This window comes from Mustelus asterias, chromosome 12 (assembly GCF_964213995.1).
Source record: "Mustelus asterias chromosome 12, sMusAst1.hap1.1, whole genome shotgun sequence".
In the NCBI taxonomy this organism is placed as follows: Eukaryota; Metazoa; Chordata; class Chondrichthyes; order Carcharhiniformes; family Triakidae; genus Mustelus; species Mustelus asterias.
Genome location: NC_135812.1, coordinates 57748101 through 57763943, shown reverse-complemented (window position 1 = coordinate 57763943; position 15843 = coordinate 57748101). Strand labels below are relative to the sequence as shown.

The 15843-nt window shown below is 45.2% G+C and overlaps 1 protein-coding gene across 2 annotated transcripts in view; it reads left to right on the top strand.

The window, feature by feature from the left end:
- LOC144501492 (WW domain-binding protein 2-like) overlaps positions 1–15843 on the top strand; it is a 35229-nt gene that overhangs the window by 771 nt on the left and 18615 nt on the right. For both annotated transcript variants that reach the window (XM_078225281.1, XM_078225280.1), the window contains 3 exons: positions 4407–4515; positions 4962–5100; positions 12500–12592. In XM_078225281.1, the coding sequence (XP_078081407.1) occupies positions 4407–4515; positions 4962–5100; positions 12500–12592 (341 nt within the window). The remainder of the gene's footprint in view (positions 1–4406; positions 4516–4961; positions 5101–12499; positions 12593–15843) is intronic.

Sequence of the window (15843 nt, the reverse complement as noted above, 5' to 3'; positions counted from 1 at the left end):
TGATTGCAATGGCGAGGGTGTTGAGGAAATTTATGAGGATGTTATCAACACTGGAAAATTTTGGCTATGATGAAAGATTGTATATCCTTGGAGCAGAGGAGACTGAGGGGTGACATACTTGAGGTATATAAAATGGAGAGGTCTACAGTAAAGAGGGACAACCTATTTACCTTAGCCAACAGGTCAAAAACCAGTCTATACATTTAAAGTAATTAGTAGACGGATTGGAGGAGAGATGAGGAAACATTTAATCACTCAGCGGATGGTAGAGACCTGGAACTCACTGCTTGAAAGCTTAGTAGATGAGACACTCTTGTTGTTTTTAAAAAAGTACTTGGATGTCTTTTTTAAAAAAGTACTTAGTTGGGAACAGAAACTGTTAGGGAAAGGCACCAATGAAAAGTGGAACTTTTTCAAGGAACAAATACTGGGTGTCCTTGATAGGTATGTCCCTGTCAGGCAGGGAGGAAATGGCCGAGTGAGGGAACCATGGTTCACGAAAGAGGTGGAATGTCTTGTGAAAAGGAAGAGGGAATCTTATGTAGGGATGAGGAAACAAGGTTCAGATGGCTCGATTGAGGGTTACAAGTTAGCAAGGAACGAGCTGAAAAAGGGGCTTAGGAGAGCTAGGAGGGGACATGAGAAGTCCTTGGCGGGTCGGATCAAGGAAAACCCCAAGGCTTTTTACTCTTATGTGAGGAATAAAAGAATGACCAGGGTGAGGTTAGGGCCGGTCAAGGACAGTAGTGGGAACTTGTATATGGAGTCAGTAGAGATAGGCGAGGTGATGAATGAATACTTCTCTTCAGTGTTCACCAAGGAGAGGGGCCATGTTTTTGAGGAAGAGAAGGTGTTACAGGCTAATAGGCTGGAGGAGATAGATGTTCGGAGGGAGGATGTCCTGGCAGTTTTGAATAAACTGAAGGTCGATATGTCCCCTGGGCCTGATGAAATATATCCTAGGATTCTTTGGGAGGCAAGGGATGAGATTGCAGAGCCTTTGGCTTTGATCTTTGGGTCCTCGCTGTCCACGGGGATGGTGCCAGAGGACTGGAGAATGGCGAATGTTGTTCCTCTGCTTAAGAAAGGGAATAGGAATGACCCTGGTAATTATAGACCGGTTAGTCTCACTTCGATGGTTGGTAAATTGATGGAAAAGGTCCTTAGGGATGGGATTTACGACCATTTAGAAAGATGCGGATTAATCCGGGATCGTCAGCACAGATTCGTGAAGGGCAAGTCGTGCCTCACAAATTTGATAGAATATTTTGAGGAGGTAACTAAGTGTGTTGATGAAGGTAGGGCAGTTGATGTCATATACATGGATTTTAGTAAGGCGTTTCATAAGGTCCCCCATGGTCGGCTTATGATGAAAGTGAGGAGGTGTGGGATAGAGGGAAAGTTGGCCGATTGGATAGATAACTGGCTGTCTGATCGAAGACAGAGGGTGGTGGTGGATGGAAAATTTTCGGATTGGAGGCAGGTTGCTAGCGGAGTGCCACAGGGATCAGTGCTTGGTCCTCTGCTCTTTGTGATTTTTATTAATGACTTAGAGGAGGGGGCTGAAGGGTGGATCAGTAAATTTGCTGATGACACCAAGATTGGTGGAGTAGTGGATGAGGTGGAGGGCTGTTGTAGGCTGCAAAGAGACATAGATAGGATGCAAAGCTGGGCTGAAAAATGGCAAATGGAGTTTAACCCTGATAAATGTGAGGTGATTCATTTTGGTAGGACTAATTTAAATGTGGATTACAGGGTCAAAGGTAGGGTTCTGAAGACTGTGGAGGAACAGAGAGATCTTGGGGTCTATATCCACAGATCTCTAAAGGTTGCCACTCAAGTGGATAGAGCTGTGAAGAAGGCCTATAGTGTGTTAGCTTTTATTAACAGGGGTTTGGAGTTTAAGAGCCGTGGGGTTATGCTGCAACTGTACAGGACCTTGGTGAGACCACATCTGGAATATTGTGTGCAGTTCTGGTCACCTCACTATAAGAAGGATGTGGAAGCGCTGGAAAGAGTGCAGAGGAGATTTACCAGGATGCTGCCTGGTTTGGAGGGTAGGTCTTATGAGGAAAGGTTGAGGGAGCTAGGGCTGTTCTCTCTGGAGCGGAGGAGGCTGAGGGGAGACTTAATAGAGGTTTATAAAATGATGAAGGGGATAGGTAGAGTGAACGTTCAAAGACTATTTCCTCGGGTGGATGGAGCTATTACAAGGGGGCATAACTATAGGGTTCATGGTGGGAGATATAGGAAGGATATCAGAGGTAGGTTCTTTACGCAGAGAGTGGTTGGGGTGTGGAATGGACTGCCTGCAGTGATAGTGGAGTCAGACATTTTAGGAACATTTAAGCGGTTATTGGATAGGCACATGGAGCACACCAGGATGATAGGGAGTGGGATAGCTTGATCTTGGTTTCAGATAAAGCTCGGCACAACATCGTGGGCCGAAGGGCCTGTTCTGTGCTGTACTGTTCTATGTTCTACTTGGATATCTATGTGAAGATCTGTGACCTGTAGAGATACACACCGAGTGCGTGAAGGTGGGATTAGGCTAGGTAGCTCTTCATTGACCATAATGGGCTGAATGGCATCTTTGTAAATTTTCTGTGACTATTATAACCCTTCATTGAGTGTCAGTTATGGTTCAGCTGGTATTAGTCTTGTCTTTTGAGTTAGAGAGTTGTGTTCAAGTCCCACTCCAGAGACTTGAGCACAAAATCCATGCTGAGGCTCCAAAGTAGTACTGTGGGAGTGCTGTGTTGCCACAGGTGCTGTCTTTTGGGTAGATATTAAATTGAGCCCACATCTGCTCTCTCAAGAGGACATAAAATATCATATTGGTATGGGTTTGAAGAAAAGCAGCAGTGTTCTACCTGGTGCCTAGCCAGCATTTATCCTCAATCAATATCACTGGTCATTATCACCTTGCTATTTGTGGGAGCTTGTTGTGTCTAACTAAGCTGCTCTTTCCTGAATGCAACAGTGATTATACTTCAACAGTACTTCACTTTTGTAAAATGTTATGGGATGTCCTGAGGTCATGAAAGGTGTAATATAAATGTAATATTTTCTTTTGAATACCTCTATCAGATCCCCTGTCATTATCTGCTCTAAGGAGAGCAATCCCAGTTTTGCTAGTTTCTCTGCCTTACTGAAGTCCTGTATCTCTGATACCATTCTAGTAGATCTGTTTTTCACACTGAGGCATTGACACCCTTCCTATAAAGTGTGGTGCCCAGAATACATTACAGTGCTTCTGTTGAGATCTAACCAGTGATTTATAAAGGTTTAGTAACTTCAGTGCTTTAGCACTCTGCCTCTATTTATAAAGTCAAGGATTATATCTGCTTTTTATCAACTGTCCTAACTTCGTTTTTTCATTTTCAAGACTTGTGTGTACACACCCCATGAATCTCTGTTCCTCTGTACACCTCTCAAGTGTACCATTTAGTTTATATTGTCTTTCCTGTTTTTTTTGTGCACCAAAATGTGCCACTTCACATTTCTCTGGATTAAGATTAATTGTTGATGTGCCTGTCCACTTCACATGTCTGTCTGCATTGTCCTAAAGTATGTTACCATCCTCTCCTTTACATTTCAGTTTTGTGCCATCTGCAGATTTTGAAATCATTTCCATGTGTACCTAACCCAAGATTATTGATATACTTCCCTCTAGTCTGAAAAGCAAATGTTCACTCTCCCAATTTTGGCACAAGTTCCCAGATGTCAGTAAGTGGGACTTTGCAGGGTCGACAGGACTTAGTTTGCCATTGTCGATTCCAGGTGGTCTGTCTGGTTTCATTCCATTGAGACTTTTTAATGGTGCATATGAATTTTGCACCATTTGCTAGGCCATGTCAAAGGGCTTTTAAGAGTCAACCACATTGCTGTGAGTCTGGCATAACAGGTCTGGTACATGTGAAGGACAGCAGATTTCCACCTCTAAAGAGCATAGTGAACCAGATGGGCTTTTACTACGACAATGGTTTAATTTATTGAATCCAAATTCCACCACCTGCTGACAGTGGTAGAGCGGGGGATGTGCCAGGCCACTTCTCATATCCCTTTCCTTTAACCGTCTAATCTACTTCATTATTGACATTTTCGCTCTACCTCAAATCTCCCATTTAATATCGATGCCCACTCAATCATTCCTGATTACTGTCCAATGTGGAGATGCCGGCGTTGGACTGGGGTAAGCACAGTAAGAAGTCTCACAACACCAGGTTAAAGTCCAACAGGTTTATTTGGTAGCAAATACCATCTGCATTTGCTACCAAATAAACCTGTTGGACTTTAACCTGGTATTGTGAGACTTCTTACTGTACTGTCCAATGACAGGGTAGTCTAACATGTAGGTGCACCTATCGAAATATGATGTTACATCCTTGTTTTTGTGCTTGCAGCTTGCTGATGTTTTATGATCATGTAGAGCTGTCATTCAGTGATGTGGACAACATGTTGGAGGCTTTCAAAGGTTCAACAAAGGGAACTGTTTACCTGAAGCCATACCAAGTAAGTAACATTGCTATGTGTTTCACAGATGTGGAAGGTGTGATGCTCACATTGATTTGTATAGTTAATAAACACACAGGCTTTTTATTTTCATATTTATAACTAGCTGTCACCACCACCTACCAGTGTACAAGTTAGAATAGAAAAATATCTTTTACTTCATGTACCAGGTTTCAGATCCAGTCTAGATTAATGGCATTACAGTCTCCTCTTGCTTTGAAACTGGTTTCTTAACTACATATGTTATACTTAGTGACAGACCTGTAACTACCAGAACTATGCCCACCAGTATGTACCATGCTGTTTAATGTGACCCCAGTTGTGACAAACATTCAGTGAAACAACCCAGCCCAGCAGTGACAAGCCTGTACAGGAATACCTGGATGCATTTGTTTGTGCTTATTATGCCCAATGCCACCTTGCTGTCCTGTTTCTGTACTTTGCAGGTAGTATTTGTGGCAAAAGATAGCAAAGAGGCACTGAAATCCTTCACAATGCCATTTTACCTGATGAAGGGCTGTGAGATCAAGCAGCCAGTGCTTGGGGCAAATTACATCAAAGGAACCATCAATGCTGAGCCAAATGGTATGTGGGAGTAAAGCAAATATTCCAGTGATTCTCTTGTGTATATTATGAGAAACTAAAATTCTTCAACTCTTTTATTTGTATCATATGGAAGCAGAAATGAGTAACGATGAGATCATTGCTGGGTTAATGTGCTATCACGAGATCCAGCAATGGGTTAGCACACCACTATCTCACTGGATTCTGCACTGTGTTAGGACACTAGTTTCACCAAATCCCGAACTAGGTTAATGCACTGCCCCTCACTGGATCCTGCACTGGGTTGGCAAACTGACCTTTCACTGGATTTCCACTTGGGTTAGTTAACTCAAAATAATACCACCTCCTCCAATGGAGGACCAACTAGCTGATAAGAGGCTATGGAGAGGTCAGTGGAATTGGTGAAGAGGGAGAGTTGGATATCATTAATATACATGTGGAACTTGATTGCCTGTCTCTAGATGATACCTAGGGCCAACATGTAGGTAAGGAAGAGGAGGATAGATTCATGGAGATAATTGAGTGGGATGAGAAGCCATTGCAGGAGATTCTGTTGCTATGAATGGGACCAGTTTTGGGCAGTTTCACTTACCTAGACAAGGGAAGAGAAATGTTGAAGAAAGATGATGTGATGAATTGTAGTGAATGTTAGAATGTAACCAGTGACAAATTTGTATTGGATATAATGGGAACAAGATGTAAGGGTCAGCTGACCCAGTAAAACATGGTAACAATCACAGTGATGTAATAGTCAGCTGACCAACTGATTCACTATAAATAAGGAACTATGTAGAATTGTGGGTAGCTTGGAGTGACCCAGGACGAGGCACCAAGTTTGGAGTAATGTCTCTTTATTAAACCCTTTCTTTGATTTTATAAGTTGGAGTAAGTTTTGTTGTTAGCTGCATTTTGAAGAGTTCCTTCTGAAGAAACCGGTGAAGAGGTGGGTTAGGACAGCATGGCCACAGTTAATATCATTTGTTATCCTGGTCAGGGCTGTACTGATGTTTTGACAGGGGAATAAGCACGACTGGAAAGATTCAAACATGGAGTTTTGGAAGTGGGGGCAGGGATTTAGGAAGTGTTAGAGTCCTCTTGAGTGCAGTGCTCTAAGCCTTTCTCCTATGTAATTGTTTTACTGGCGTCTGTTGAGGGTTCTGAGCATGTATGGGTTTTGGGGGGTTTTTTCAGTCAGCAAGCTGGTGCTCCTGTTTTCATAGTTATGACTGTTCTGCTGAGGTACTGTTAAACTACTTTATTTATATAAAGACTATCATTCTTTAAACAATGTATTCAACTACCTTACTTGTGGTCTCAAGTTATCACATTATGTTGGCTATGAGGAAAAAATGTCAAGAAAAGCAAGAGTTTTTCGATGTTCAGCGTGGTAACATGAGGTTGCATACAGTGAGTAGCTACTTTACATCGTGAATTTATTCAACAGAATGTCAAGTTAGCAGCACCATGGCTATGTTTGGAGCAAGCTTGATGAGAGAATCAAGGATGGCTGAATATGTGGAGAGGGTGCAGCATCTCTTTTTAGCAAATAGAAGATGAGGTGAAGCAGCACTTGATTCTCCTCGTGTGTGTATGTGGGGCGAAGACCTGTACGTTGAAGAAATCGGGAGATTTTATTTGCAGATTTAGTTGCTGTGGTCCAGAATCACCAGAATCTGAAGCCCTTGGTAATTGTAGAAAGATTGAAATTTCATAGCCATTTTCAAAAAGCAGGTCAATCTGTAGCTAACTTTGACATCATTATGCCAGCTTTCAGAACACTGTGAGCATATCTTCTAACACTGCTCCAAAATCAGAGATAGGCTGGTCTGCAGCATTAACGAGGACACCATTCAGCTTCGGTTGTTGGGGGAAGTCACACTGAGCTATAAGAAGGCTTTAGAAAATTCTCAGGGCATGGAAATGGCTGCCAGCAATGTTAAAAATATTCAGATGGCTAATGGTGGTGCCCAGGCAGGAGCACTGGACCAAGTGCAGAAAGGTGAAAGTAATAGTGTTTTAGGTGTGAAGGGCCACACCATGCCAATCATTTAAAGTTTATAGACATGGTTTGTTACCGATGCAATAAGAGGCATTTAGGGAAGAAATGCAGGGATGCGAAGGCAAAGGCTGAGCAAGAAAATTTAAATTTGAGGAAGCTTTATGCAGCTACGCACCACATAGAAAGCTTGGAGCGGGCAGAGGAACATACTAACAACATGGTTAATGTGAATGAGGCGTGAGCTAAACCACACTGGTGGTGGATGGAAATAAAGATGGAGGTAGACATAGGATCCTCTGCATCCGTAATTAGTAAAGTGACCTACAAGTCGACGTGGGAATCTAACCTAGCACCAGCTCTTACTCCAGCAAAAATCAAACTCTGGATATACACTTGAGAGTCTGTTCCATTGCTTGGAGCATTGGAAGTCCATATTGCATACAATAAGCAAGGGCATACCTCCTTGTGGTCAAAGGGAAGGGGCCGGGTTTTTTGGGGCACAACTGGCTCAGTAAAATGGGGCGAGATCAAATAAAAGTGACCAAGGATGTTGTTAAGAAGTATCCGGACATGTTCAAGGATGAGCTGAGTACATTGCGTGGCACTGCTGTGGAGTTGTATATAGATCCTCTGGCGGCTACTAGCATTTTCAAGCTCAGAACAGTGCCATATTCCATGAGAAGGAAAGTGGAGGTGGAGTTGGAACGGCTGCAAAGGTTTGGAATCACTGAGCCTATTCAGTTTTCTATTTGGGCATCTCAAATTGTTCCTCTCCTTTAAAAAATGATGGTACAGTACATATATGTGGTGACTACAGGCTCACCATTAACCAGGCTTCCAGGGTAGATGCTTATCCATAACCTCGGGTGGAAGATTTGTTTTCAACTCTGGAGGGAAGCAAGATGTTTTCCAAACTGGACACGAGCTCTATCAACAACTCTTGCTAGAGGAAGTTTCAAAGCCGTATGTGACTATCAGCACATATTAAGGGTTGTTCAAGTACAATTGTTTGGTTTTGGGTATATCCTCCAGTCTGGTGATCTTTCAAAGGATGATGGGCAACTTGTTGCAAGGCATTCCTCAGGTTGCAGTCTACCTGGATGACGTCTTAATTACGGGAAAGACTGAGGAGGAGCATCTCAGCAATTTGGATCAAGTTTTAGGAAGGTTTTCAGAGGTGGGACTGCGTCTGAAGAGAAGCAATTGCATTTTCCATTCCCAAAGTGTAGAGTATCTAGGCCACAGAGTCACTGTACAGGCTCATCTCCCATGGAGGGGGAAATTAGAGCCATTAAGGAAGTGCTGGGGCCCAGGAATGTGTCAGAGTTCAGGTCATTTTTGGGCTTCGGTTTTGCCAGTCGGGCCTGGTGTTGGTCCCCCTGTACCTACTTCTGCACAAAAAGAAATGGAAATGGGAATCCATACAGAAGAAGGCTTTCAAAGATGTGAAAGCACTGCTGCAATTGGCTAATCTGCTAGTCCATTTTGATGTGGAGATGCCGGCGTTGGACAGGGGTGAACACAGTAAGAGTTTTAACAACACCAGGTTAAAGTCCAACAGGTTTATTTGGTAGCAAATACCATTAGCTTTCGGAGCGCTGCTCCTTCGTCAGATGGAGTGGAAATCTGCTCTCAAACAGGGCACAGAGAGACAAAAATCAAGTTACAGAATACTGATTAGAATGCGAATCCCTACAACCAGCCAGATCTTAAAGATACAGACAATGTGGGTGGAGGGAGCATTAAGCACAGGTTAAAGAGATGTGTATTATCTCCAGACAGGGCAGCCTGCAAGTCCAGGAGGCCAGCTGTGGGGGTTACTGATAATGTGACATAAATCCAACATCCCGGAGCAGCACTCCGAAAGCTAAATGGTATTTGCTACCAAATAAACTTGTTGGACTTTAACCTGGCATTGTTAAAACTCTTACTGAGTCCATTTTGATCCAGATAGGGAACTTATTCTGTCATGTGATGCCTCACCCTACAGTGTGAGGGCGATACCTTCTCATCTAATGGAGGTCACTTCTGAAAAACCCATCAGTTTTGTATCTTGGATGCTGCCATAGGCTGAAATTGTCACAGTTGGACAAAGAGGACCTAGCTATTGTTTTTGAGGTGAAAAGATTCCATCAGTACCTCTTATGGTCATTCATTCACTATTTGTACTGACTGCAAGCTGTTGATGAGACTTTTCAGAGAGTCAAAATGTATTCTTTCCATGGCCTCAGCAAGAATACAGTACTAGGTGCTTACGTTGTCAGCTTATCATTGACTTCAGGAAGCGTAGTGGAAGGCATGCCCCTATCTACATCAATAGGGATGAAGCAGAAATGGTCGAGAGCTTCAAGTTTCTCAGTGTCTGGATCACTAACAACCTTTCCTGATCTCTCCATGCCAACACTATAGTTAAGAAAGCCCACCAATGCCTCCACTTTCTCAGGAGACTAAGGAAAGTTGGCATATCTGCTACAAGTCTCACCAACTTTTACAGATGTACCATGGAAAGCATTCTTTCTGGTTGTATCACAGCTTGGTATGGTCCCTGCTCTGACCAAGACTGCAAGAAACGACAAAGGGTCGTGAATGAAGTCCAGTCCATCCAGCCTCCCATCCATTGACACTGTCCATGCTTCCTACTGCCTCGGAAAAGCAGCCAGCATAATCAAGGACCCCACGCACCCCGGACATTCTCTCTTCCACCTTCTTCCATTGGGAAAAAGATACAAAAGCCTGAGGCCACGTACCAACCGACTCAAGAACAGCTTCTTCCCTGCTGCTGTCAGACTTTTGAATGAACTTACCTTGCATTAAGCTGATCTTTCACTATACCCTAGCTAAGACTAACACTGCATTCTGCACTGTCTCGTTTCCTTCCCTATGTATGGTATGCTTTGTCTGTATAGCGTGCAAGAAACAATACTTTTCACTGTATGCTAATACATGTGACAATAGTAAATCAAATATCAGCACAATATTGTGTACAGAGCAGGGGAAGACCATGCAAATGTGGACATGTTCAGCCGTCTCCCTTTATCAGATTTGTCGTCCAAGGTATTGCATCCTCCTGAGACGATTTTCTTGCTAGAGACTTGCCCAATCTCCAGTGAGTGCTAAGCAGATTAAGCAGTGGACAGATAGCGATCCTGTCAGGTCTCAAGTGAAGAGATCTCTGCAGGGATGGCCAACTATTTTGTGAAGTAGTGTGCAGGATGGATGTACACTGGGGGGAGGTGGGGGGGTCGAGTGGCTGCATCGGCAGTGGTACAAACTTCATTTGGACTTTGTAGAACCTTTCATGAATCACATGTTTTTGGTTGTTGTGGATGCACATTCAAAATAGTTGGGAGCACATGAGTAATGCAGCTTCTGTGACAATTGAGAAGCTCCGTGAAATTTTTGGTCTACTAGATTCGCTTGTTTCAGATAACGGCACTATGTTTACAAGTGAGTTATTTCAAGAATTCTTACAAAAGAATGGTATGTGCCATATACGTACTGCACCGTTTCACCAGGCTTCAAATTGTTTGGAGTGAGCTGTTCAAACTCTGAAGGAGGGATTGATATTTTGGGAACAAAGCTCTCCAGATTTTTATTCCAGTATCGTATCACGCCACAATCCACAACCCGGGCTCTGAATTCCGGCAGAATTGTTGTTTGGTAGAAGGCTGAAGTTTCATCTGGATCTCGGAGCAAAAGTGAGCAGGAGACCGGAGAAGTAGGGACACGACCACACTGAAAGGCAGCTCAAACTGGATGATCAGGTTTACATCAGGAATTTTGGCAGTAAGCAAAGGTGGTTACTAGGAATAACTTTAAACTAAAGTGGTCCAGTATCTTGGGTCGTGAGACTGTGAAACGGAAGAGTTGTTCGCAGATACCAAAACCATATTCCATTGCGGCATGACCTGGTATCAGAAACGGTTTTGGAATCAACAACCATTATTGATAACATGGCAGAGGATAATGCTGCTGTGGACATTCACCAGGAAGTTGTTCCTGAGGTTCAAGGTTCACCAGTTGACTCTGCTGTGGGAGTGGAAGAGGAAGGTTCACTTACAGAATCTCAGCCTACATCTATGCCTATGATTCCAGATTCACCAGTGAATCCATTTTATGTACTATCAGCCTCTTTTTTTTAAAATCCCCTCTTCAGCAACATCCTTGTTGACTACAGTGGTTAGCACTGCTGCCTCAGTGCCAGGGACCCGGGGTTCGATTCCCGGCTTGGGTCACTGTCTGTGTGGAGTTTGCACATTCTCCCCGTGTTTGCATGGGTTTCCTCCCACAGTCCAAAGATGTGCGGGTTAGGTTGACTGGCCATGCTAAAATTGCCCTTAGTGTCCTGAGATGCATAGGTTAGAGGGATTAGTGGGTAAATATGTAGGGATATGGGGGTAGGGCCTGGGTGGGATTGTGGTCGGTGCAGACTCGGTGGGCAGAATGGCCTCTTTCTGCGCTGTAGGGTTTCTATGATTATATGATTTTGCGCCCTTGATCATTACCAGTCAGTCGATCGTGGCTCAATCACCCTGATCGATGGAGTCCAGTCGGGTGCTGCCACATCGATTTTGGGGTGTGTACTAAGTAGCCATGCCTGTGGGTGCTGGAGGCACATGGGTCACATACCGCCCTCCCATATAAGGGGTTAAGGCATCCCTTTGTCTGGTAAACAAGTACGTTTGACCAGAGAGTGTCATTGTCTTCGGGATGGCCTATTTCCTGTGTATACCCGATGTGGGTCTGTCTTTACACACACTTGGCCATCCTATCCCATCATGCTTTATAATCACCATCTTTAGTGGCCCATTTGGCCACAGTATATTCCTTGAACACCTTGTACTTGAAATATTGAACAACAAATTTCTCCTCTTTTGAGCCACTACATCATGTTCCCACGTGACTCTCCTGCAGCTTAAGAACTTTATTAGCCATGCTTGTGCGCATACACATGCACTGCAAATTTAGACCACTTTATATTTTCCCTGACCCCACCCGATTCTGTATTATTTCTACCTCTTAATTGTCTCCCCAGCCTGACTACGCTGGAATTTGAAACCTTCTAAGAGGTGTGGGGGTGGGTATTGGAGATTTGAAGCATTTTCATCAGGTGGGTAACTTAACAGGAGAGACATTGATCAGACAGAGTCCAGTCAGGTGGACGGGAGAGAAGGAGTGCGTAGGTTGGGGTGGGTTGTGCTGGAAGGTGAGGGATATGTTGATAGAATGGGTAGGTGTGAAATGGGATATGGTTAGATAATCTCTGAAATAATGCCAGGTTTGTTTTCTGCCCCTAAATGTTTGGGTTGAGTGGGAGTAAACAGTCATAAAGGTTTAGAATTTGGTCTGATAGAATCAGAGAAACTTTGAAGAATTTCTGGCTTTCCACTCCTCCAGTCTAACTCCCTTTCTCTTCCACAGGAGGATGGGAAGGCTCTGCAACATTTAGACTTACCTTCACCAGTGGGGGAGCCATTGAATTTGGACAGCTGATGTTACGGGCAGCATCACAAGGTAGGACTTCACTCAGTCACCCTGAAGGTTTCAGCTCCGTTCCTCATGGCCCCTCAGTTCTGACTGCACTTACTCTGCATGCTTTTCCTGCGTTTGTATTTTGTCCCTTAATTATTCTAAAGCTGTTGGCTCTTGCTGGGGTTCTGGCTCCTATGGGGAGGGTTGTCAGTCAGATACTCAATGAGACCAGGACTACCCTTTTACACATCCATTCGCAGTGTCAGTTGTGACTCATTGAGTAGCATTCTTGCCTCTGAGTCAGAAGGTTGTAATTTCAAACCAAAATCCGAAGACCTTGGCATATAATTTAGGCTGACGCTCTAGAATGTTACTAAGGGACTGTTGCACTGTCAGAAGTGCTGTCTTTCAGATGCGACATTAATCAAGGCTCTGTCTGTCCCCTCGGGTGGCTATAAAGGATCTTGTGACACTACTTCAAAGAAGGGATGTAATTGCCGGATCCTTGGGCAATATTTATTACTAAAAATAGATTATCTGGCCATTTATCATGTCGCTGTTTGTTGGACCTTACTATAAGCAATCACTTGTGTGCTTCCTGTATTACAACAGTACTATCCATTGACCGTAAGATTCATTGGGATATCCTGGGGTTGTGAAAGTTGCTCTGGAAATGAGAGCTTATTAAGCAGTAACTGGCTTTGGGCAATGTGGTCAGATTACCTGAACTGAGTTTAATATCCCATCTGAAGACCAATTTGCTCATATCTGGCCAGACATAGAAATCCTACAGTACAGAAAGAGGCCATTCGGCTCATCGAGTCTGCACCGACCACAATCCCACCCAGGCCCTACCCCCATATTCCAACATATTACCCACTAATCCCTCTAACCTACGCATCTCAGGACACTAAGGGCAATTTTTAGCATGGCCAATCAACCTAACCCGCACATCTTTGGACTGTGGGAGGAAACTGGAGCACCCGGAGGAAACCCACGCAGACACGAGGAGAATGTGCAAACTCCACACAGACAGTGACCCAAGCCGGAAATCGAATCCAGGTCCCTGGAGCTGTGAAGCAGCAGTGCTAACCACTGTGCTACCGTGCCGCCCAATTCCTTTTTTACCCAACATTTGCTGTTTCCAATGAAATATGGAGTAACTCGAGGGGTGGAATTTTACAAGATTCTTTCTAAATCCCAGCTAGTGTGAAAAGGGGAGAGTTCCTGATCTGTTTTTCGGGCGAGTTTTCACACCCAATCGTATGCATTCTGTCTTTGAAAATATGGGCTGGACCGTTTCTAGCTGCTAGAGGCAGTGGGTAGGGCTTAATTCCCCAGACAGCCAGCAGCTCAGATTGGAGCCACAAACTGCGCATGAGCAGAAACAGCGGAGATAAAAACAGCTTTGCTGACAGAATCCCACACCAGATACAGCCACCACTCTCCTCCCCCCCCCCCTCCAAACGCTGATGGCTGACTGACGTGACCCTCTGTCTCATCTGCCCCTCATCATCACAGAGGCACAAATCCTGCCCCCAAGAGTATCACAACCATTGTTCTCAGGGCCACACCCAGGTACCCTCTAGGACTCATGCCATCAGACTTTACATGGCTCCTTCTGTCCCCACAGGATAAGAATGCCCATAATTGCCACGAGAGGGCGAAGACACGGGGTGGTGTGCCAGAGATCCGGGTCCTCGCCCTCTTTGAGGAGTGGGCACTGGCATTTGTGAGAGAGGAAGGGATGTGGACTATTAACGACAGCATGGTCAGGCTGGAGCAAAGAAGTGAACACCAGCCAATCCTCCATTTGTTGGAGAAATCTCAAGTTGCATGCAGCCCAGACTCCTCTTCCCTCCCTTGCACTTAACCTTGTGTCCTATGTTGCAGGAAGGCACCCCGATGCGCCTGGGCCATCTGGCATCGCACCCCCATTGCTGCTCCTACCCATCCTATCCCTGACAGCTCGGAAGACACCTCAGAAGAAGTGGATGAAGGGACCTCCAAGGCTAGCTCCAGTTTTACGTCAGCTTCCACCTCACAACTCACCATTCCAGATACTCTCTCTCATTGATGGGTCAAGTTAGTGGTGAGGCATCTGGGTCAGTCTCTGGTATGCATGATGTATGCTGACATACATCAGGTGGAGGAGGGAACGTCCGAGGTCTCTGGCACGCAGGGGCCTGCCAGAAGCAAGGACTCGGCTGACCCTAGGCTACATGTGATCACTTCTCCTTTAGCTGTTGGAGATGCAGCAACAGAGCCAGGGAATGCAAGAGGAGCTGACAGCAACACTGGACCAACTGCAAGGCTGTGTGGAGGAGTCCCAAAGCTTTCAGGCAGACCAGCTGTTGCCTGTCTTGCATGGTTCCCAGGCCAACACTGCAAGAGTGGCGTCCTTGATGGAAAGCCTGGGACAGGAAATCGTCACCATGAGTGACAGGGTCCAAATGATGGCTGAGTTACAAAAGGCCATGGCCCAGTCACAGCAGGCCACAGCTGAGGGCCTCAGTAGACTTTTTGAGATTCGGCGGCCCATGGCTGAGAGGCCCGAGAGCTTGCAAGAGATCTAGCAGGACAGCATCGAGAGCTTCTGGAGCTCACTGCAGAATCACCGTCGTCCCATGGAGTGACCCAGGGACCCACAGGAACCCTGAGGGAGGAGGAAGGGCTCGAACCCATGCCAGGGCCTTCCACCCAGGAGACTGTGGTTGTGGCTACACCTTCTGACTCCCCCCTTCCTGACACCGGGGCATCTCAGGGACAGAGGGATGAAGAGGGTGTCATAGATAAATCCCTGACACCTGGAGCTGGCCAGGGCCCTTGAGGTCTAGGGCCTCCACGATTGCCATGCGCATCACAGGTGCGGTAGGCAGCTGGCCCCCTCCACATCCGATGTACACCCTGGAGGAAGACAGATGTAGTGGTAGACCACGTAAGGTTAAGAAGTTGTAGCGACACTAAGATGGCGCGGGTAACACTAAAGTCTCACGTTCGCATGTTTTTATATCATCACTTATTTTGAAAGCATTACTATTGGCAACAATAAATGTTATTTTGCGCCACATCTGTAACTAACTTGCCTCTAACAGGAATGTATTTACCCCGACAGTCGCTGGAGGGACCCTGCACGTTCATGTCAGTGGGGGAGGCCCTTCAATGCACTGCTGCTGAGAAAATCAAGACGCTCAAATAATTCACTGGCTACAGCCTGTAGCATGCATTGACAGCAACTTACAGCATCTGCCATGGCATCCCCAGAACTCTCGAGAGATTCTTCCCCATCCAAC